This window comes from Lissotriton vulgaris, chromosome 5 (genome assembly GCF_964263255.1).
Source record: "Lissotriton vulgaris chromosome 5, aLisVul1.2, whole genome shotgun sequence".
Lineage (NCBI taxonomy): Eukaryota > Metazoa > Chordata > Amphibia > Caudata > Salamandridae > Lissotriton > Lissotriton vulgaris.
This window is the reverse complement of record NC_141693.1, coordinates 1,521,132,586-1,521,155,990: the sequence shown is the minus strand read 5'-3', so window position 1 is coordinate 1,521,155,990 and position 23,405 is coordinate 1,521,132,586. Positions and strand designations below refer to the sequence as shown.

Below are 23,405 nucleotides of genomic sequence, written 5' to 3'. Positions count from 1 at the left end.
ATAATTCTTCCTCTATCTCGTGTTCAGATTCAGGCATTATGGTCAGATCACTGCGCTATTCTGTTTATTTGGAATATTGAAGAAAACTGACCCTCTAAACCCCTCTCCATCACAGAGCAAAAAGGGTACATTTTAATTAATGAAATGATACTAAAAATGAGAAGAATTCAAACACTACACAAGAAATATGCAATGTTAAAGGAAATAGCGCCTAAAAGCACAAATCGGCACTCAAGGTCAGGCTAGACTGGGAGAAAATCAGAAGTTCCGGCCAACCGAGATGCAGCGTGGGTCGGATACAAGGAACAGGTTAGTACCCCTGAAAAGGTTACCTTGTCAGTCTGTCACAAAGAGTTTAGATTGCAGTGGAGGAGGCCGCAAGGAGGAGCATCGTGTTCGGTCATGGCTGTAACACAAAGTGCAGGTTTCGTGTTGCTGGTCGCCATGGACAGTCATCACACAAGACGCAGGTTTGACCGGAGCTTTGCGTTGGCGGTCGTCAGAGGCATCAGAATCTTCCTTGAACTGGCCCATTCGCAGTCACGAGGATCCTAAAATTCAAGATGTTTACATTTTCTTCCTTTGAGGACCCTCACTGATGCCAGCTAAGGGTCCAGTTCAGCAGAGGACAGCAGCAGAGCTCAAGCAGGTGCAGTTGCAGTTGCAGGTGTAGGCACGTCCACTTGCAGCAGGCAGCTGCATGGAGGCCTCTAAAGATTGTAGTGTCCCTGTAAATCACACAGAAGGTCAGCCAACTGACCCTTTAGTCTCTCTGGGGGGCTTGGGATGAAGACAGGTCCAATCTTCCTTCTCAGACAGCAAGGCAGTCTTTCAAGCAGCCAGAGCACTCCCTCTGAATCTTCCACAGGTCCAGGCGCCATTTTCGCTGTGGGAACTGCAGCAGGATTTGGGCTTGGATCACCTTATTTCTGTTTAATCTGACACAGGCTGTATTCACACCATTGTTTCAATCTGAAAGGAAACATTTCCCACGCAGTCCATGAGGGGTTATCTCCAAGTCCACTAAGTACAAATGTATTTTTGTTGTTCCATTAGCTGAACTTATCTGCTGGTTCAGGTTTTCACTTGCTGCATATGTGAACAACACCCAGATTGTTTACTGGTTAAATGACATTCCTGCAGAAGCCAAAGAAAACTTCCAAAATTGCTTCATGGCCATTGCTAAGTGGGTGGGCTCCATTCCACTAAAGCTAGACACAAGAGAAATCGGAGATTCTGATTGTATGTAATATTCCTTCTTTAAAGTCATCAAGTCGGTGGCTTTCACAACCAATGTCTTCCCCTTGTCTTGTTTATCACTGAGAAATGTCGGATTTGATATAGAGGCCTTTGTCCTCTAGCACCCTGATATCTAACATATTCTCATTTTGCTTTTTCCACATCTGCTTCCTGTAAGACCATTTCACTCTGCCCATCCCCTCAAGGAAGGCAGTGCCTGAATCAATAATTCTTTAACACATGAGCTATGGAATTCTTCGTACGTGGTTGGGTTTGCCTCTGCACTTATTTTGACACTGCAGAATACGCAAAATCAGGCCCTCTATGCAATACATTGATTATTTCCTACAGCTTGGATTTTCTCACGTAAGGCTGCCTTATGGGCTCCCGAGTGGAAAAAGAATTATCTTCAAAAGCCACAGAGGTTCGTCTTTCTTTTCATTGCATGTCCCTCCGCCCTATTTCTACAAACAAATAGACATTATACTCCTTCAAGAATGCTTTTGTCGACCACTGCTGGATTTCTCATTGCTCATTTCTCATTGCTCCTCAAATACAAAAAATGAGAGTAAGTGGCCGCTCTTTCTTTTATATGGTTTCTAAGCTATGAAGAAAATTAAAATGTTCGATTTCTCTATACACTCCCTAATTTTCCACCAGAATGTAAGGCTTATATTTTTTTACTGATGGTTTTTGATCTCATTTTGATACTGACCACGGGCTCCCAGCTGTCCCACCAGTGACAAGCCACCCTATAGGGTAACAATGGTCTCTAAGAAAAGGGCAACATCTTCATCTCTTAGCATCCTCCACTCACTGCCTATGGATCTATGCATGAGAGGAGTAATACGCCGGAGGACCTCAGAGACTTATGTGACTATATTGGGCAACCTTAAAACGGTGCTCTGAATTGCAACACACCCAACACCATGGGCCTTATTTATGAAGGCTTGCGTCAGTTTTGCGCCGCCGGTGCGTCACTTTTTGTGACGCACCAGCGGTGTAAAAAATGCGCCTTGTTGCGCCATATTTAATAAGTGACGCATCTCGGTAGATGCGTCACTTTTTAAACCCCTGCGCCACATTATACCTGCGTCAGGTATAATGTATGCAGAGGGGGCGTTCCCCTGCAAAAAGCCTCGTAATAGTAACGCAGTGAAATCTATGAGATTTCACTGCGTCACTTTTAGGACGCTGTTGCGTTAAAATCTTGCGCCTGCCTCACAGCAGGCGTAAGACTGACGCAAGCCCTTTCACATGGGGCTTTCCCCATGTGAAAGGACGCATTGCTGGAGTTGCGTCACTTTTGTGACACACTCCAGCAAAGCGTCACTTTTGCGCTGACAGGTACGTCAGAAATACTGACGTATCTGTAACTCCTTGCGACATGATGCGTCATACATTAAATATGACGCATCAGGAATGTCGTAAGGGGTGCGCAGTGAAAAGTGACGCATCGCTGTTTTCACGCAGCGATGCGTCACTTTTCATAAATGAGGCCCCATGTTTCTTCTTCATACTTCTTTGAATATGACCGTACGATATCCATTTTGGCCACTGGAACGGTCTTTGAAGGAAACATAAGTGGAGTCTTTTGCTCACCATCATTGCTGGTTCCTTCTAAAGTCCTTCTCTCTGCTACTTTACCTACTTTTCCTGGAGACAAGAGCCTGATGGTTTAGCCACCTTCCTATTTAAGGTTCACAAACATAAATACGTGCATCTTGTAGCACTTCCCTTACTACGTGCTTCGAAATGATACCCCTTCCCCTGCCCTCCAGCCATCATACCTCATAATTTTCCCACTTGGCCTTCTTTTTTCTTGCTTTCTAGCTTTCACCGGAAACACCTGGCCAGCTTATACTCATATAACCTGATGCTTTTTAGAACTTCCTGTATAGACACTGCAGTACTTCCAGTCAAGAGCACCAGCACTGCCTTTCTACCTTTTCTAGTTCCCAGAGAATTTAAATCTTTTACTCGACATCTTTACCTCACAAAAAATATGCGAGGAGTGGAGCCCCCACGTGACTATCAAACAGTTAAATGTACTCCTACAGCTCTGTGACTCAACGGGGCTACTCTGCATCCAAGACACACTATAGACAGTGAATGCTCCAAAAACAAGACACACAAATAGCCTCTCACCTCCGCCATTTTTCTGGCACAAGTAGGGGAACCGCCAGACATTCCCGAGTCCGACGGAGTAGCCGATCTGGGCCAGGATGTACTGCAGCTTGCTGTTCCACGCCGGCCGGTCCTCCACCTCGGTGCCCTCCTCCACAGCCTTGGCTTGCGTCGGGGTCTCTGCGGACACGTTGAAGGAGCTGAGCTTGTAGTCCACGGGCTCCTCGTGGCCCAGCAGGTCGGCCACGGACTCCGTGACCAGCTCATTGCTGTGCTCCCGCTGCGTCACCTTACTGGTCTTAGGCATTGGGGAGCCTGGGGCCCCGAGAGGCAGTCAGTCACGAGAAGAAACAAACCCAAGGGGGTTATGGCAGAGGAGCTCAGGGTCCCGACACTCGATCACCGGCCAACAAGGAGATCTGTAGGAAAGACAAAAAGAGTGAGCAAGAGAATCTGGAAGAAAAGAGTGAATGCGTGAGTGAGCACGTGAAGGAATGTCCGAGCGAAGAAGAGATTGAATGAATGTGCTTGTTTGTGTAAAACACATTGAAAACTCACTCGCCACCAGGCACCTAGGGGGATGAATAACATTGTGTAAGGGCCTGGCCCCTTAAAACAGAATATTAGAACAGCGACAGCGTTCACTTCTCTGTGTTTAAAGAAAAAGCTGAGCATTTAAGATTCGCAGCTATGCAACAATTCGGTGTAATACATTGTCTTTCGTTTCATCCTGCGTGTCATTAATGGGCACAGCACAGCTCAGCAGTGCAGCATGGAGTTTGGCATGCACCTCTCAAATATTATAAACCATACAGCAATATTTCGCTGTATGGTTTATAATGTTTGAAAGATGCATGTGTTTGACAAGCATTGGTCAGTCACATGAATAGTGACAGGCTGTTCCTTCAGGTCCTGGGACAGTTGGTGGTTATGGGGCAATTCTCTGGTGAGTGACTGTCCTTTATTTCTGGTGGTCCCAGGGCCTTGGCATTAGTACTGTGCTTGCTGAATGCCAATTATTCCTATGTGGTTCTTCAGTACTCCTGAATAATATCACGTCCAATATGATTGCAGGTATGGGCATCCCTTGTAGGGTTACTGAAAATAACCTCCCCCCGGAGTACCGCGTTCAAGTAACCAGGGACATTTGAAAGATTTTGGGGGCCCGGGCCAAACACAACGAGGGAGCCCCCTGCTCGGAACACCTTTGGATGTATTATCTACTATAGTGTCATTCACGCTGTCTGTGACTATGGTCAGATCATTGACAACCCTCTTTCTTGGCCGGGCTAGATCTGGACCTAAAGTTGGGACAAGCAGTGCTTCTGAGCACCAGAGAAGCAGAAAGACTAGTGGTGTAAACAAGACTGCTGCATGTTGTGCAAGGTGCAACGGATTGGTGTTTCACCCTTTGGGCCTGTGCATATGGAGGGTGCTTTTTTGATCCCTGCACTTTAGACACTGCTCAGTAAGGGACAAGGACACTGAATCAAGTGGCACTAGCTGTGATCTCACCAGCCCATCTGCTGCTTCATGTCGGTAGTGCAGCCATGGAGAGAGCAAATTATGCTGCTCTGCATTGCGCAATGACATTTGGTCTACCTGCCAGAAAAGCATAAAGACTTGTGGTCCAACTAGGTCTTCTACCCACAATGTGTGTTGAATCTAGTCTGTCATCACCATTTGGACATACGGTGATGATGGGTTCTTTTGTGTACTGCACTGCTTGTGCTGCGCTAGACAGGTATTAAGACTCAGAAGGCAGCGGGTTGTGACTGAAACTGCTGGAAGCCGCTCACAAGGACGATGCAATCACAGAGGGAGCACACAATGCCTATCTATACTACTATTATAAAGAGAGAACACAAACCTTTGAGCCAGGTAAACTCAAAAAGTACTGCACCAATCACTACACCCAATACACCATTTGAAAGGGGAGATGTAGCAGAAGGACATAGGCTATAGATGTGGACACCATATACATTAAAAAAGCAAAAACGCCAAAAGTGGGAAAGTAGTCCCTTGTGGGCGTTAGCGTGGGCGTGTCAAAGAAAAGAGGTGGGCGTTTAGAGGGGCGTGTCAAACAAAAGATGTGGGCGTTTACTGGGGCATGGCCCAAAGTACAAACAACAAACATATGCCAAACGATTTCACTGATTTCACTGTGCAAGGCACACACTTCACCACACACTTCAATGTGCATAGCGCAAATGCGATTTCAATGATTTCACTGTGCAAGGCACACACTTAACTGTGCATCCCGCGCATTTGCAAAGGGCCGCCTATCACTCACCTCGACATTGGCGCATTCGTCAGCGTTACCCTTCAAACATTAACGCCTTCGTGGGATGACATCTAAAAAGGGGCGCGCCTTCCATAATAATACAGTGCCACAGGGGGCAGGCTTACAAAAAGGGCCGCCTATCATTCGCGTTGCTTCGCACAGCCCACCAATCACCACACACAATGATTAACACACACACGAGTTGCGATACAAAAATATAACAAATGTTTAACCATTTGACAAACGACAACGTTGTCACAGGGGGAGGAACGTAAACAAATAGGCGCCCATTTCTTAGACAAGAAAGCCAATCGACGGAACATGAACGAGACTTTACTCACAATGCTCCGAATAATTACGTATGCTGCGGACAAAATTTAAAACTTACACAAACACTTTCGAATTTCAAACACTCTGCGTTATCAGTGGAATGCTGCCAGTACTTGCGCCGATAAAAAAAAATTAGTAAAGGGATCGAAAACGTAAACAAGGAAAGCCCCTTTCACAAACAAGCAATTTCAGGCCAAATCATCTGAGCGACCACTGTAACACTTGCCGCACTTGCGGCGCAAATTACAACATTTGGGAAACAACAACATTCGCACACAGGCGGAACACTCTCAACAAGGACAGCAAAACAAAATTAGGTGTGGCTCAATAAAAACCTGTGGATGAATTAAACACACATTACTACCCAAACAAAAAGTAAAGGCAACACTGAACATCGGCCATCCCCGGACAACGTCGGGACGGGCTTCTAGTCTTTACATAATTGCACATGCTGAATAAAGGCAAATGTCTTTGCAGCTGGGCTAAGCCTATGCACTTTAAAAGGTTAGTGTGCTTTCTGAATCTAACCAGATCAAACAGGTATTTTTCTTTAACCACCTCTAGCTCAGGTAGGGCCAAACGGGTTGGACAGCCTGAGCTGTTTCATACATTTACAAAAGTAAGAAAACAAACAGCTTATTAAAAACGATATAGTCTGAGACTGTCCCAAAAGTTTAAGTGAAGGGGTCCCTTGATGGGTTGGGGCCCTGGGCCACAGCCCGCTTTGCCCATGCCTTAAGACATCTCTGCAAGTAACTACCTTCATTCTTCTTTGCTGGCCCAGTGTTCACTCACACAGAGAGGCTGACAGAGCAGGTCCTACACCATGACATATCTGTACACAACATAGTTTTATTGAAGAGTGGAAACAGGTGGCATTGGTGCAGGCTCCTCCGCTTCCCCAACGCCTGGACTTTCACAGTGTGTTTGTGTGTTCGAACAATGCACTGACATTGGCCTAGCTGTCTGAGACTCAAGGGGTATCAGAATAATTAGTGCTACCTCCTTCATTGTTCCCAAACACACTCTATAACCTAATGGGCTGGGCTTATTTTTACACTCTACCTCCAGAGAACTAGTGAGCTACCAGTAGCTCTGGAGTAACTTGCTGACCTCTGGTATAGGTGATTACTTACCATAGCAAAATGCAGAACAATAACATTTCAGATATAAACAAGAAAAAAGTGTCCTCTAAACAGTTGTATACTGCTTATGCTGTAATTCTCTATAACAACAATAATATTGAAATCAATGGGTAATTTTATTCTACGAACAAGAGATAGAGAGTCTCGGTTATCTCTGGAAACTGGACTGTGTTTCTCAGCAAATCAATATGACTGCCAGAAAGTATCCAATTTCCTATGATATGTCTGTCCTATGTTGTAGCTTCTCAAAAGCGAACTGGGATTCACCACTGTAAAACATTGGATTACTGGTTGACAGGGGTGTGAGCCCTGATCAAGCAGTAACCACAATCCTTGTCAAGGTAAGGCCCAAGTAAACCCGAAATTAACCCCTGATCAACCCCCTGTAAGCTTGGCACACAGCAGTCAGGCTTAACTCAGAGACAATGTGTAAAGTATTTGTGCAACACTTCAAACAGTAAAACAGTGAAAACACTGCACAAAACGAATCCCACATCAGGTTAGAAAATGAGAGCTTAATTTAATGAATGAAACAATAACTAAACAACACAAATCTAATGAGTAGAACCAGAGCTATTGAATTTTAAAGTTTTAAGAGCAAGTAGTGCCAAAAAGCGTGAAGCGCCAACTGTGGATAACTGGTTACGCTCGACCGGAACAGTCACAAGTTCACGCCGACTGAGATGAAGTGCAGGCCGGCTACAGGGACCCAGTTAGGCCTGCTGAACAAAAGTACATTAAATCCTGGTTAGTGGAGCAGTGCATGGATCCATGTTATAGAGGCTTCAGTTCTGAGATGTGGTGAGGCTGGGGTGAGAGGGCCTGTTCTGTCTGCATCAAAGATCCCGTCGACAGGGGCTTGGGATTTGATGTCTGTTTTCGAGGATGCGGTGCGAAGGCAGGGCGATGCGTCAGTTCTGAAGAGCTGCGAGGCTGAGTGTGGTGTCGTATTCAAGGCTACCCTTGACAGAGGATGCAAGGGCCTGAGCTGAGGAAGCATCGCACAGTTGTGGTTCTGAAGGTGTTGCGGGTTGCGGCAGTGATGCAGGTCTTTGCGACAGGTCCAATCCACGTAGCAGTGGAAATTTGTCGAGTCTGGTCTGGGTTGCGCCGTGCAGTACAGGAGATGCGTTGGTTCTACTGGTTCCACGGAGCCTATTAAAGCACCTTAAGACTACTTTCATGGGTATTGCACTGGGTGGTATCACTTGGCAGGGTAGACTTACAGATGGCAGAGTCCAGGTACAAGGTCGTTGGAAGCCTGTTATGTCCCTAAGGCACTGGCGAAACGAAAACTGAGGGGGCCTCCCTGCAGGGTACGTAGAGGGGCCCACTCTGGGCTCAATCATGAGCTCTCCGGCCAGAGTGCAGTGCCGAGTGGGCCTCCTGGAGCTTGGGGCCCCCCGCACCGCAGGGGCTGCGCTGGCCTGTGTTACACCCCTGCCCTAAGGCTTGAGATCAGAAGGCCAGCCAACTAGCCCTTGGAGTCACTCTAGGTTCTGGATTCAAGAGATGCAGGACCACCCAAGCAAGGGGGCAGCAGGTTAGCACAGCAAAGCAGGAGTCTAGCAGATTGAAGTCCAGCAGTGGGACAGTCCTTCGGCAGCACAGCAATCCTTCTTCCTGGCAGAGTATCCACATGTCACAAATAGAAACCACTTCTAGAATATGACCAAGTCAATGTGAAGTGCCAAGTGGTGACAAGGGCATCTCACAAAAAGTGATAGACTGGCATCACACACCACCAGGTGTCATGCTTCATCATGTATGTATGTATGTATAGGCATTTATATAGCGCACTACTTACCCGTCGGGTCCCAAGGCGCTTCGACCGCTGCGAAACCCTTCCTGGCTTCCCTGAGAGATGGTCCCTTAATGGGTATCTCCAGGGTGAGACCAGGCATCCCCGGCGGTCTGGTGGGGCCGTTAGTGAAGATGAGGCAAGCTAATGCCCAGAGTTGCCGAGTGTGATCGCTGATCAGAGTGGGCACCGAGGCGAGAGAATTATCGAGTCCGCTGACCCTGGTCCAGAAACCTGCCGCGCCGGGAATCGAACCCTGGTCCCGGGCCGTCCTCTGCTCTCGGGTCTGCCGCCTCTAACCAGTGAGCCACACTACTTCATCTGCCAGTCCTTGCCCTCCAAAAACCCAGTTTGGTGGAGGACAGGCATACACCTGACGACAGGGATGCACTTTCTAAAGTGAGTGGGGGGGCCAAAGGAAATAGTGAGTTTAAAAAGCCATCACAGTTCCCCCATGCGACTTTATTCAGTAAGGAAACTGTATGGAGTCTAAAAACAAAGGTGCGGTGAATAAGAAAACAAAACAATCATCCCGTCACCGCTATGTGAATATTGAGAAATAGGTCAACATGTTTCAGCCAAAGGTCCCTGTGGGTATGTGGCTTTCATCAGGACCGAACTAAGGGGCTCCAATCTTACCATACAATACTGGTAGTGCCACTCTGCTCAGGGGGTCCATTGACCCATTAGGAAGGAACGACTTGCCCAATGGGAGACGAGGACTAGGGAGCACCCTGTGATCACACTCAGTGACTGTTGGGCTGTTCCCCGTAGGATCACCTATGGTATGTGTCTCTTCTCCTCCCCAACGACGCATAGCATAGGTGATCATACGGGGGAACAGCCCAACAGTCAAACAAACCACAGTACAGAAACCTCCCTCCTTGCCACTACAAACGACATCCGTACCTTACTGGGCAAAGGAGAAACAGCAGCCATCTTCCTCCTCGACCTCTCAGCGGCGTTCAACACAGTCTCTCACTGCACCCTAATACACAGAATCCACAACGCAGGGATCCAAGACAAGACCCTCGACTGGATCCGCTCCATCCTCTCTGGCAGAACGCAGCGGGTCTTTCTCCCCCCTTTCTTCTCAGACCCTACACCTACCACCTGCAGAGTTCCCCAGGGGTCCTCCCTCAGCCCTACGCTCTTCAACGTCTACATGGCTCCGCTCGCCCCCATCGTCAGAACCTACGGACTAAACAATGCAGACAACACCCAACTCATTCTCTCCCTATCCAACGAACCCAACACCGCCAGACACAACTTTCGAGAAGGCATGGAAGCCATCGCCAAATGGATGAAAAATAGCTGCCTACAACTAAACACAAACAAAACTGAATTACTCATCATGGGCCCAAACCCAGACACGTGGAACAACACCTGGTGGCCCCCCGCCCTCGGAAGCCTGCCCACCCCCACGGGCTACTCACACAACCTGGGAATAATCCAGGACTCAAAGCTAAAAATGGACCGCAAGATCAAATCCGCCTCGCCCTCCTGCTTCCACACCCTCTGCCTCCTACATAAGACCTTCAAATGGATCCCCCTCGAACACAGAAAGACTGTCACTCACGCCCTGGTCACCAGCAGGCTCGACTACGAAAACGCACTCTATGCCGGAATAAACAGAAACCTCACCCGAAAGCTACAGAACATCCAAAACGCCACCGCAAGACTGGTCCTCAACCTGTCAAGCCACTGCCACATCTCCCAGGACCTGCGCACACTCCACTGGCTCCCCATCAAAGCTAGAGTCACCTTCAAGAAGCTAACCCACGCTCAGAAGGCCATATCCCACACCGGACCAGCATAGCTGAACAGCAGACTCAAATTCCATGTACCCCAAAGGACCCTACGATCAGCCCAACTCTCCTATGCCGTGGTGCCCCGCACCAGAAAGACCAGATCGGGAGGTCGCTCCTTCTCCTTCCACGCGGCCAGTGCCTGGAACGAACTTCCGCTCCACCTCAGACAGATAACATCGCTCCCCATCTTCGCAAGAAACCTCAAAACCTGGCTCTTCGACTGACGCCCCTCCTTGATGGACTGGAACCTACGGACACCCCCCCCCCCTCCACACCCCTGGCACCTTGAGACCCTTACAGGTGAGTAGTCGCGCTTAACAAACACCTGATTTGATTTGATCCTACGAATGTGCATTTTGTGACACAACTGATTTGTATATCAGTTGCATCATTAAATTAAGCCCTCTTTGTAAACCAGAGAGTGTGCAATCACCACACACTAGTTTACAAATAGAGTTCAGTAGCGTGAGTGAGTGAGTGAGTGAGTGAGTGAGTGAGTGAGTGAGTGAGTGAGTGAGTGAGTGAGTGAGTGAGTGTCAGAAATTTTATAGTGCATCCTGCAGGCTTTCCTAGCCCCTAAAAAGTAAATGCCTCTACACAATGAAATTATATGTGCCCTGTAACATGAAAAGAGCCCGAATGGGAGCTAAATGAACAAAAACATTGTGTGTTCAGTAAAGAAATGGAACACAAACATCAGTTAGAGGTAGATAATGCAATCACACACTCTTTGTGGGTTTACAAATAAATTCAACTTCAAATGAGGTCATAAGAAAAATATTTTATTGTTTGTTCGGGACTTCAGTGACAAATTTTACACAATTTTGTTTAAGGTGTATCAAAGCAGAATATTAACAGTCTGTATATCTTGTTCATACGACACGTTTCATTCTGGTTTATAGGCCTATTATTTTTTTCAATGCTCAAGTATAGTTATTAAGTCAGATCTCCATATATTCATTTATGGCACCAAATTCACATAGCCATATCTTCAACTGGGTTTGGTCCATAATGTTTTCCTAATCAGTTACACATAACGTGTAGTGCCCTTCCTACCACAATACAGCCTTAGACCTGTGGTTTCCAAACCTTTTACAACCATGAGCCACTTTCTATAGCAACAACCTTTTGCAACCCACCTACCTTTAATATACATGAGGTGGGGAGATTTGTGAATGTAACTAAAGCTTTGTGTGGTAGAGCATAGTCATTTACAGACAGCACATTTTCCATAAAAAATGACCACTCCATTTTCCCAGGCATACAGTTAAACACAGTATTTATATGTTGCTCTGACTTTCGTGACCCACCAAAACTAAGCTTGCTACCCACCAGTGGGTCGTGACCCACAGTTTGGTAAACAGTGCCTTAGACCCATTACTACCATAAGATTCAATTAGAGGTAGTCAAGGGTTATGGCACCCCTTTTGATATCCCTGGCATGCCCTTGACACTCCTGTTGTCATGGTAATGAAGCCAGTTGCTGAAATAGAAAGTAAACAGGGTTCTAAGAACCATAATGTCCACTCTTTTGCATTCTAACAGCAAATGAGTAGCAATTGAGGGGTCAAATGCTAAACAGCGGATCAACTTTATGATATCATTGGCGGATGAAAGGGTGTGAGGTGTCATTGATTCTAGTTCTCATTTTGGTGAACTGAAATGAATCTAAAGGAAGGAAAAGAGAAAACGAAGAAGTATGGCAGGGGAAATCCTGAACCACTGGTAGATGATTCTGTAACAGATTAAACAAGCATTGGCATAGCCAATAGGTCTCGCTTTTGGGACCTCAAAAGTGTTTAGCCATGCAACAGTTGATGTTGTTGCACCAAGGATATTGTATTGCATAACTAAATACTTAAGGTCCCAAAAGTGAGACCTTTTGGCAATTCCAATGCTTGTTCATCTTTAAATCTGTCCAGCCATTTGTGAATGTTTGCTCAAAACTTCAATGTGTAATACAAACTAAAGAACATAAGCCTATTTTGACTTTTATTTCTGTCAGCTGTCTATTTTATAATCACTCAACGTCCTCAAATGTGTCCCTATAAATGACCTTTTCCCTAAAAATGACCTTTTATCCTGAATTTTTGTTCAGAATGTTGATCCTGTGTCCTGAATTTGTACTGCCACAGTCCAGAATTTGCCCTTTTGCCAGTTGGTCATCCTAGCCAGGGGTTATAAATCGATTCACGACGCGACCACCAGCCCCTCCCCAGCCTGGCATCCACGGGTGAGGGAAGACTGCAGCTCTTGCTGGATCATCTAGCAATCAGCGCAAGATATGACGTCACATGCCCATAACTAAAGAAAAGATAATCAACTTTGAGTTGTGTTGCTGAAGCAGGCCGCATCTGAGCTTGCTCCGCCTCAAGTTCATCAACACTTTAGAGGGAGGTCGAAAGGATTTCACCCATTGATGTTCTGTTTTATAAGGTGATAATTTTATTGCCCTCTGTTTTTTGCCCGTTTTCCTGCGTCCAGCTCGCTTCCCCCTCCCCCTTTTTTCTTCTGTACCCCCTCCCGCCACTGCTCCCCTGCGACCCTGCCCCCTCGCAGTCCATTCGCCGCCCTGCTCCTGCCTCCCAGCTGCTCCTCCCTCCTTCCCCGCCTTAAATGGAGGCCCCTGCGCGGACGCGCTGCTGGCGCGCCAGAGGCAAGCCCGTCTGCGCCCGTCCATGCCTGGACCGCGCTCAACGCCAGAACCCCTGGACCCCGCAAATACCTCGACGCAGACTACGATACGACGCCAGTGCTCTCCTCGCACTCAATGCCAGATGAGACCACAGCTGCTTCCAGGACACTCCGAAATGCACCCACGGATCTTTCTCCTGCCGCAGCTGCAGCTTCACCTGCGACAGAGCCATCAAACCTCCGAAGACCAGTCCCAATTACCTTCGATGCTTCCTCCTCAACACCCGTTCCTCACGCAAACACGCCATCGAGCTCTGGGACCTGCTCGACTCCTCCACCCCAGACGTTGCCTTCCTGACCGAGACCTGGTGGAATGACTCTTCGGCGCCCGACATCGCCAAAGCCATCCCAGACCGCTACAAGATCTCCTGCAGGGACCACACCAACGGAATCGGTGGAGGAATTGCCATCGCCCACAAGTCCACCCTCAAGGTCTCTACCCAAGCAAACAACACTCTCAACACAGCCGAACACCTGCACTTCCGGATCCACACCGACCCCCAACACCACCCTCAGAGCAACACTAGTCTACAGACCACCCGGACCTCGAGCACAGTTCAGCGACTCTATCACCGACCCCGCCAGCACCCAAGCACTCGCCTACACAGACTACATCCTCCTTGGGGACCTGAACTTCCACCTCGAGAACAACAACGACGCCAACTCCGCCACCCTGACCGACAACCTCGCCAACCTCGGCCTCTGACAACTCGTCACCGCACCCACACATGCCACCGGCCACACACTGGACCCCGTCTTCTCCACAAGCCCCCAAGTTGCCTTCGACCACACCACCAAACTCCACTGGACCAACCACCGCTGCATCCACTTCTCCTTCAGGAAACCAACCATGCACCACCGCACCGAACAGCGGCCTCACCGCTGCTGGAGAAAAGTCACCGAAGACCAGCTGACCACCACCCTAGCCCAGAACCCACCCACCGATACCCACCGATCCCACCGACCCAGACACCACCGCCCACAACCCCAAACACTGGATCGACGACTACGCCAACACCCTCACCCCGCTCAAGTAACCCCCAACAGCCACACCAGCAAGAAAGCTACCTGGTTCACCGAAGAGCTCCAGGCCTCCAAACGGGCTTGCCGGAAACTGGAGAAGCATTGGCTCCACGAACGTACTCTGGACAGCCACGCAGCCCACAAGGACGCCACATGCAGACATCACCACCTCATCAGACTAGCCAAGAGATCTTCCTTCGGAGACCACCTGGATAACAACGCACACAACAGCAAAGAGCTGTTCAGCATCGTGAAGGAACTCTCCAACCCCAGCGCCAACACCAACGACATCCCGCCCTCACAATAACTGTGCGACTCACTGTCCACCTTCGTCCACCACAAGATTGCTGACATCCACGACCGCTTCAACACCATGACCGCACCGACACAGCCAGCCTCCACCCCCCCTGCGACCACTACCCGCATCATCCGCCTGACCTCCTGGGCTAACATCAACGATGACGAGACACGCAAAATCATGAACTCCATCAACTCAGGATCACATTCCGACCCCTGGCCACACCACATATTCATCAAAGCAGATGCAGTATTTGCACCCAAACTGCGGAAGATCATCAACATCTACTTCGAGACAGCGACATTCCCGAAAAGCTGGAAGCATGCCGAAATTAGCACCCTCCTCAAGAAGTCCAAGGCGGACCCCAAGGACCTTAAGAACTTCCGGCCCATCTCCCTGCTCCCGTTCCCGGTGAAGGTCATCGAGAAAGTCGTCAACACCCAACTGACCCACCACCTCGAGGACAACAACATCTTAGACCCATCCCAGTCCGGATTCAGACGAAACCACAGCACTGAGAAAGTCCTCATCGCCGCCACAGAAGACATCAGATGCCAACTAGACAATCGCGAAATATCAGCCCTCATCCTTCTGGACCTTTCAGCCGCCTTCCTTCGACACGGTCTGCCACCGCACACTAAAATCAGGCCTCCAAGAAGCCGGAATCCAAGAGAAGGCCTTGACTGGACCACGTCCTTCCCCTCAGGCAGAACCCAGAGCGTCCGCCTCCCACCCTTCCGCTCCAAAGCCACCGACATCATCTGCGGCATACCCTATGGCTCATCCCTCAGACCGATGCTGTTCAACATCTACATGGCCCCCCTCGCACAAGTGGCCCGCCAGCACGACCTCATCATCATGTCCTACGCCGACGACACCCAGCTCATCCTCTCCCTCACCAAAGATCCGCACACCGTCAAAACCAACCTCCAAGAGGGTATGAATGCCGTCGCCGACTGGATGAGGAGCAGCCGTCTGAAACTGAACTTGGACAAGACAGAGGTCCTCATCCTTGGACCCACCCCCTCAGCCTGGAATGATACCTGGTGGCTGACCACACTGGGAACAGCACCGACACCCACTGAACACAGAAGCAACCTAGGATTCACCCTCGACTCCTCTCTCTCCATGTCAAAGCAGGTCAACGCCGCTCATCCTCCTGCTACAACACCCTCCGCATGCTCCGCAGGATCAACAAGTGGATCCTGACCGAAACAAGAAAAACTGTGACGCACACACTCGTAAACAGCAGGCTGATCTACTGCAACACACTCTATGCAGGAATCCCGGCCAAACACATACGACGACTACAATGCATACAAAACGCCTTCTCCCGTCTGATCCTCAACACCCCCGCCGCAGCCACATCACCCTCCACCTGAGAGACCTCCACTGGCTCCCCTTTGACAAGAGGATCACCTTCAAGCTCCTCACCCACGCACACAAAGCACTCCACAACACCGGACCAGCCTACCTGAACAGCAGACTCAGTTTCCACACCCCCACCCACCAGCTCCGTTCCGCCAGCCTCGCCTTCATCGCTGTCCCCCGCATCCAACGAATGACCTACTTTCTCGCCGCCAAGACCTGGAACACCCTCCCCACCCACCTATGGCTGACCCAGGACCTGCTCACCTTCAGAAGACTCCTCAAGACCTGGCTCTTCGAGCAGTTGCGGCACCCCCTCCCCTCAGCGCCTTGAGACCCTCATGGGTAAGTAGTGCGCTTTACAAGTACAGTGATTGATTGATTGATTGATTGACAATTTGGCTTTGCTGATGGGCGGCAGCCTTTGTGGTGCTTTTTTTACAGCAATAACCGAAGCAGAGATGTAAATGAGATGGTTGTGATCACAGCACAGCTTGTAGATAATCCTGGGCTAATGGTTACGGAAAAGGAGTCTGAGGCTGGGATCAATATTCCATACACTTTTGTGCCTACCGTCTTTTAATCACCTCATTGCAGGAATGGCAGTGAAATTTGAAATCTCATTTTCTCGATTTGTACAAATTGAACATAAATCATTGTGAGTGAGGGGAGTCAGCGGGCAACTCCGCTCTTTGTAGAATTGCATATTACTAATCAGCGGAAGGCGGGAGAGGGAAGGGGTGAGGTGAAGCGAAGGCAGGGCGGATCTGCAAATGTAGGCATCCTTCCTGAAAAGGATGAGGAAGAAAAGATGAAAGAAGAGAGAAAGAAAGACGGATAGAGAGAGCAGGGTGGGAAGGAATGAGAGAAGAAGAAAGATAGAGAACAAGAAAAGCAGAAGAAGAAGCGAGGATGGCAGAGAAGGAAGAAGTTAGAGGGAATCTGTGAGAAGGGAAGGAAGAATGGCAGAAAGGAAGGCGAGGGACAGTGAAGCGAAGCAGAAATGAAGGAATTATGGAGAAGGTATGGGTGAAGTCATTCTAAGGAGGGGGAGAATGTAGAAGTGAAAATGACTGAGTAAGGAAAGGGTGAGAGATAACGAGTAGAACAAGCACACGCGGGGGCACCAGGCCCAGCTGCACACGTCCCTCCGGGTCCTGCTAAGACGCACACAGGCTTTGTTCCGTGCTCCGATGAAAGACGTCTCTTCAAATGGCCATCTATTCCCATGGCTGCGAGGCACAGACACTACCAAGCCCCAGCAATGCAAAGCGCCAAAAAGGGCCAAAGAAAGCAAAACAAGGATCCTTACTGCTACACATCAGCCCACAAGATTGCAAGCCCGTACAGGTGCAAGGAACCAGCTTTTAGCGCGGTATGGCTGCCACCGGCAGACCAAGGAGGCTAGTTTAAACGAATGACTATCAACGAGTTTTTATCCTTAATTTTCACAAACTGCCTTCATTCTGATCAGTGAAGCAGCCAATCTTTCCCCCATAGACTCTGCAGGCTTGGTGCCTATTCACGCGTGCACCCAACGGCAGGCTGGAGAGTGGCAAATGGCAGCTGTGCATGTTCCGAAGTGACACGGGAAAGCAAAAGTGTTCTGCTTAATGGAAGAGAGGGGGGGGCGGGTTGTCGCGGCTCTGAAAGTGACGGCGCACGCGCACACAACGGCAGGCTGGAGAGTGGCAAATGGCAGTTGTGCACGTTGTGCGCGCTTGTGCGCGTAACAGCAAGCTGGTGGCCGCCAAAAGCCTGTGGGTAGCACTTTCAGAAGTCAGTTACTAAATGTCTTTGCCAGAGCAGCGCATATGCTCGCTCAGGCGAGACCTAAAAGGATGCCTAGCACTGCAGGGCGGGTTTGTTTTATAACTATCGGAAAGGCTCCAAGATTAAGCTGCAGGTACATTGAACATATAGTCAAAAATACATCTGAGCAATGGTGAAAAAATGCTACCTGTTATTTCCGGCTATAAATCTTTGTAATTTTAAAGGATACTTAAGCAAGCTTTCAGTGATTGCACTGGGAATTCAAGCAGTATTTTTGTCATACCTGTAGTGAAGTGCTCTAAGAATAGATCTAGAGCAAGGGTGTCCAACCTTTTCTGTAATAAGAGCTGCTGATGTCCAATGAAACTCCTTGAGAGCTACTAACAATATTAGTATTGTAATAGTGTTCACATAAGATAATATTGCAATAGTGGCCACCATATGAAAGATTATTATCAGCGGTCACCTTAGGGCATCAGGCATTGTTGCCAGCAGTAATGTAAAAAAAGGCTTTGACAATATGAAATGCCTCTGCATGGGTAGTACATAGCATCCATAGTGACAATGCCCCTGGTACCAAGGTGATAACATTTATAAAAACATCTCAGTGCCACATGATTTATCATTCAAAAATCATCTTTAAATATATGTTGGAAATTCTGTCATTTTTCTTCAAATATCAGCTCATGAGTTATGGAAGTAAACACATTTTCCTCTCAAAAATACAATCTCAATTTTGCTATACCTAAATTAATTCAACCAAGCAAAAGCTTCTAATTTAAAATGCGTGTCTGTACACAGGAGAACTACCTACAGGGATCACTGACATAATATCGACAGACAAAATTTCGACCTACCAAAATATCAAAGTAAAACTATAGAATGCCAGAATATCGACTGATTATCTACAAACAGGTAAGTACAAAAATATTGACTCCAAAATATCGATTGTAAAAAATATAGACTGTCAAAATATCGAATTTTTTAAATGTCTTAAAATTAATTTAAAAGTAATATAATAATAAATATAATTAATTTAAACATACTTAAAATAATTAAATAAATGTAAAATTCTTAAATAATTAATGTAACTTTAAAATAAAAATAAAAACGTTTTAATACATATATATATGTATATAACGGTAGGAAAGCTTTATTCGAGTTGCATACTCATAAAAGCACAACATATATTTTAAAACTTCACAATTAATAATAAAACATTTAGTCAGATACATATTTATAAAACAGTTGTGCAAGTTTGATCAATATAAAAATTAGCACAGATTTAAACAATAATCAAAACACATTTGAAGAGAGGGCTCTCCGCCTAATGGACCAGGCCCACCCCAAATACTTAGCTATCCCCATGACAATAGGCTCCTCCGTGGTGGTACAGATAATTCTCTGAGCCTCAACAGCACTGGATGTCCCAAGGTTCTTACAAACTGGGGCTAACCATACCCTTCTTGGGGTGGCATAGGCGTTACAAGCAAATAGGAAGTGACCCACACTTTCATTAATTGCGCCACATGCTGGGCAGCACAAGGTATTCAGACTCTTCCACCTGCCTGTTAAATGGCTCAGGGGGAGGGAGCCAGATCTTAGCTTTCCTTACTGTTGCACTCACTGGAGTGGGAATAGTCATTTGTACCCCTACACTACCCAATGCTTCCCCTACTGTTGCACTCTTTGGAGTGGGAATAGTAATTTCTACCCCTACGCTATCCAACGTTCTCCTTACTGTTGCGCTCTTTGGAGTTGGAATAGTAATTTTTACCTCTATGCTATCCAATGTTTTCCCTTCTGTTGCACTCACTGGAGTGGTTATATTAAATTTAACCCTCTCGCTATCCCACGGTAAAAATATTGTATATGTTTTGTTAATAATATGTGTATATATATATATAAATATATATATATTACCTACTGGCGGTCGCCAGTAGGTATATATAGTTAGGATTTTTTCTCTATGGAACTTTTGAAAATTCTATGTCTAATAACTTTGGCGTTTGTGGACGGAATCGGCTGAAATTTTCAGGAAAATGGCACATTTTGTTTCTGAGCAGCCCCTGAAAATTTGGGGGGGTTTCGTCAAGGGGGGGGCCGAGAAAAAAGGGGGGTCCCAAAACGCGTTTTTAACATTGAGTTTTCCATAGGGCGTTTGGCCTCACTTTTAGCTCGAACGGCTGAATGGATTTGCACGAAACTTGGCAAAATTGTAGGGACTGTTAGCCCGATGTGCCTTTGCTGGGTCTTAATATATGTGCTCCAGTGGATTTTGAGAAATTAACGTTTAAAAAAACAGATATATCTGTGACAGCGTCCCGGATAGCGCACCAGTTCGCGTACTTTTCGCGTAACGGAGCTTTGCGAAGCGAAGCTGATTGGCTCTCCGGTGTCTGTCAACATTCTAAACAGTCCGGAGCGGCCGCCATCTTGTCTCTCGGTAGGATCGAGAGTCAAGAGGAGGAGAAAAACGAAGGGGGAATTTAATGAAAGGGGGCAAGGTAGACCCTTCTTGACCCCCTAGGAATGATGTTGGGGTTATTAAAGGGTTCCGTGGGGCAAATAAAAAAATATAGATTTTTTGCGGTAGAAGCGCTTTCCGGTTCGCGAACCGGGTAGTGAACCGGGACGCGAAACGGGAATTCGCCATTTTGTGTTTCGATTTAATTAAATTACAAGATGGAGGAAAAACATTGTGAGAAATGGGTATAAGGGGGTATGGGAGACGTATCCTGACCCCCTATGTTTTCTGAGGGTGGCTGAGGAGGCTCATATATGTTGATACTTGTCTTCCAGCGGCTGCGCGTGAGCGTTTTTTTTTTTTTTTTTTTTGCTGCGTGACGTCTGTTAACGTTCGATTCGAAGGAAATCAGGAAGTGTTGACCGCTATTTTGACACTGCGAGTAAATATATTGTTAAAAATAATGGTTATAAATTAATTCGTATTGATAAACATTGTCTGCGCCATCTTGCTTTTTTTCCAATGCCACACTTTTGTCGTGCACGGCAGCCATTTTAGATGCCTTGACCAGACCCACTCTCTGCACGCCGCCGATCCCCAGCATGGCTCCCCACCCTCGCAAGCATCTCCCCCACGCACTGGTCACCCCTGCTCTCTGTCTTATGCATGGGCCATAAACCTCCCCCATCTGCGCTGCTCTTCCCTGAGAATCACACCCTGTGCCCGCCCGACACCACCCTTTCAACCTATTCACTACCGCACCCTCTGACATTCCTCTTCCTCTGTGTCCGATTGTTCAGGCCGGTCCCAGGCTATCACGTAGCCCTGCGGATGTAGTTTATGGCCTCAACTGTAAAGAATCACCCCTCTTCAAAGGAGTTACAGTAGATCAAGGCCCCCACCCGATGAGATCCGTCACACCACACGCGTTCCTACTATCTGATAACCATCCTGTATTGTGATTGGGAAGGGGATTCTCACTGTGAGGGTGTGTGGGACCGAGCCTGAAGCGGAAGATTCCAGGGATGCCTTTTTGTACATCAAAGTCTTCACAATTATGTGTCACATTAAAAATATATAGCACTCCAACAAAGTAGTAGGATTATAACACTTTAATAACTTATAAATATATACAACGCAACAAAAACAGTAAACACGTTAACATTTTTTTTTAAAAACAGAAGCAACGATGGTCAGTAGCGGTCTGTTGTGCGAATAGTCCCAAGGCAGCACAACGTGCTGAGTTCTGGACGGCACCCAGGTGATGTCACCTGGGTGCCGCACTGGTTTTGGTATCCTACAATGCTGCTCCGAAAAACGGCGTGGGGCGCCCCGGGGGGGGAGGGGGAAGGCGGCGTGAACGGGCCTCCCTAGGTGGAGGCTCGTCTGTTGTAGTGGGGCGCCCCTTTAGCGTTTCACTTGCCATTCAGCGGTTTTCCGCCCGCTTTTGCTGCACTGTGCCTCGTCAGTAGCGGTCTGTTGTGCGAATAGTCCCAAGGCAGCAGAACGCGCTGAGATCTGGACGGCACCCAGGTGATGTCCAGTAAGTTGCCGCACTGGTTTTGGTATCCTACAATGCTGCTCCGAAAAACGGCGTGGGGCGCCCCGGGGGGGGGGGGACGCGGCGTGAACGGGCCTCCCCAGGTGGAGGCTCGTCTGCTGTAGTGGGGCGCCCCTTTACCGTTTCAGTTGCCATTCCGCCCGCTTTTGCTACACTGTGCCTCATCCGCCATTCAGCTGTTTACCGCCCGCTCTTGCGGCTACAGCGTCTCGCTCACCATGTAGTTGAGTTGCGCCCACTCTTGCGGTGCAGCGATAGGCGGCTGCCACAAGACTCCTAAAATGGCGGCCGGCTCTTCGGATTTGGGCCTGGTCCACTAAAATGGCCCTCGGACACCTTGGAACTCGGACGCTTGTCTGCTAGGGCTTGGGCTCCATTCTCAAAAGCGTCCCCTCAGCCTTGAAGATTCTACAAAAGTCTTGGGGGCCCCCGACTCCCGCAGGCTTCCGGTGGGGAGCGGCTGCCATGATTGCTTGCGGAATGGTCACGACGGAGCTACGAGATGGTGGTGCTCTCATGCTGACGCCAGCTTCAGTCTGAAACATCCAGAAACACTGTAGACTATCAATTCGATGAGTTCCGGTGGAGCCCCAACGTGACCCGGTAGGGAAGAACTTGCCCTCCCCTTTTTTGAGTGATGGTTCTTGTTGCCTGTCCCCTCTGTTGTCATCTAACGGAACCTTTTTTGATTGCCGAGTGAGAAAAAAAAAGGTGGGTCTTTCATCGTTTGGGAAAAAAAATGTTTTAATCCAATGAAAAGTGTTATTTTTAGGTCATATGATCAAGCCTTCCATCATTAGGAAACCAAAAGTAAAATGAACCAATGAAAAGTTTTATAAACAAGTCACATGACCTGTTATGCGGCTTTGGGCTATAAAAAGCGTACAAAACCCGTTGGCCCATGAGGCGGCGTCAGTAGCGGACCGATGTGCGAATAGGCCGAAGGCAGCACAACGCGCCGAGATCCGGATGGCACCGAGGTGGTGTCCAGCAAGTTGCACTGGTGTGGCCATCCTACAATGCTGCGCCGAAAGACGGCGTGGGGTGCCCGGGGGGAGGCGGCGCGAACGGCCCTCTTCCGCCTCCCCAGGTGGAGGCACCTCATCTGCAGTGCGGCGCCCCTTAGCGTTTCACACGCCGTCCAGCCGAGTTGCGCCCACACTTGCTGCTACAGTAGGCCGAAGGCAGCACAACGCGCCGAGATCCGGATGGCACCGAGGTGGTGTCCAGCAATTTCTCAAAATCCACTGGAGCACATATCTTGAGACCTAGCAAAGGCACATCGGGCAAACAGTCTCTACAATTTTGCCAAGTTTCATAGAAATCCATTCAGCCGTTCGAGCTAAAAGTGAGTCCAACCGCCCTATGGAAAACTCAATGTTAAAAACACGTTTTGGGACCCCCCTTTTTTTTCAGCCCCCGCTTGACGAAACCCCACCAAACTTTCAGGGGACGCTCAGAAACAAAATGTGCAATTTTCCTGA

The 23,405-nt window shown here is 48.1% G+C and overlaps 1 protein-coding gene across 1 annotated transcript in view; it reads right to left on the bottom strand.

Moving 5' to 3' along the window:
- Positions 1 to 23,405, bottom strand: part of SLC6A17 (solute carrier family 6 member 17) — a 304,194-nt gene that overhangs the window by 137,029 nt on the left and 143,760 nt on the right. Inside the window, exon 3 of the mRNA XM_086920393.1 lies at positions 3,388 to 3,785. Coding sequence (XP_086776519.1) covers positions 3,388 to 3,673 — 286 coding nt within the window. The 5' untranslated portion in view covers positions 3,674 to 3,785. The remainder of the gene's footprint in view (positions 1 to 3,387; positions 3,786 to 23,405) is intronic.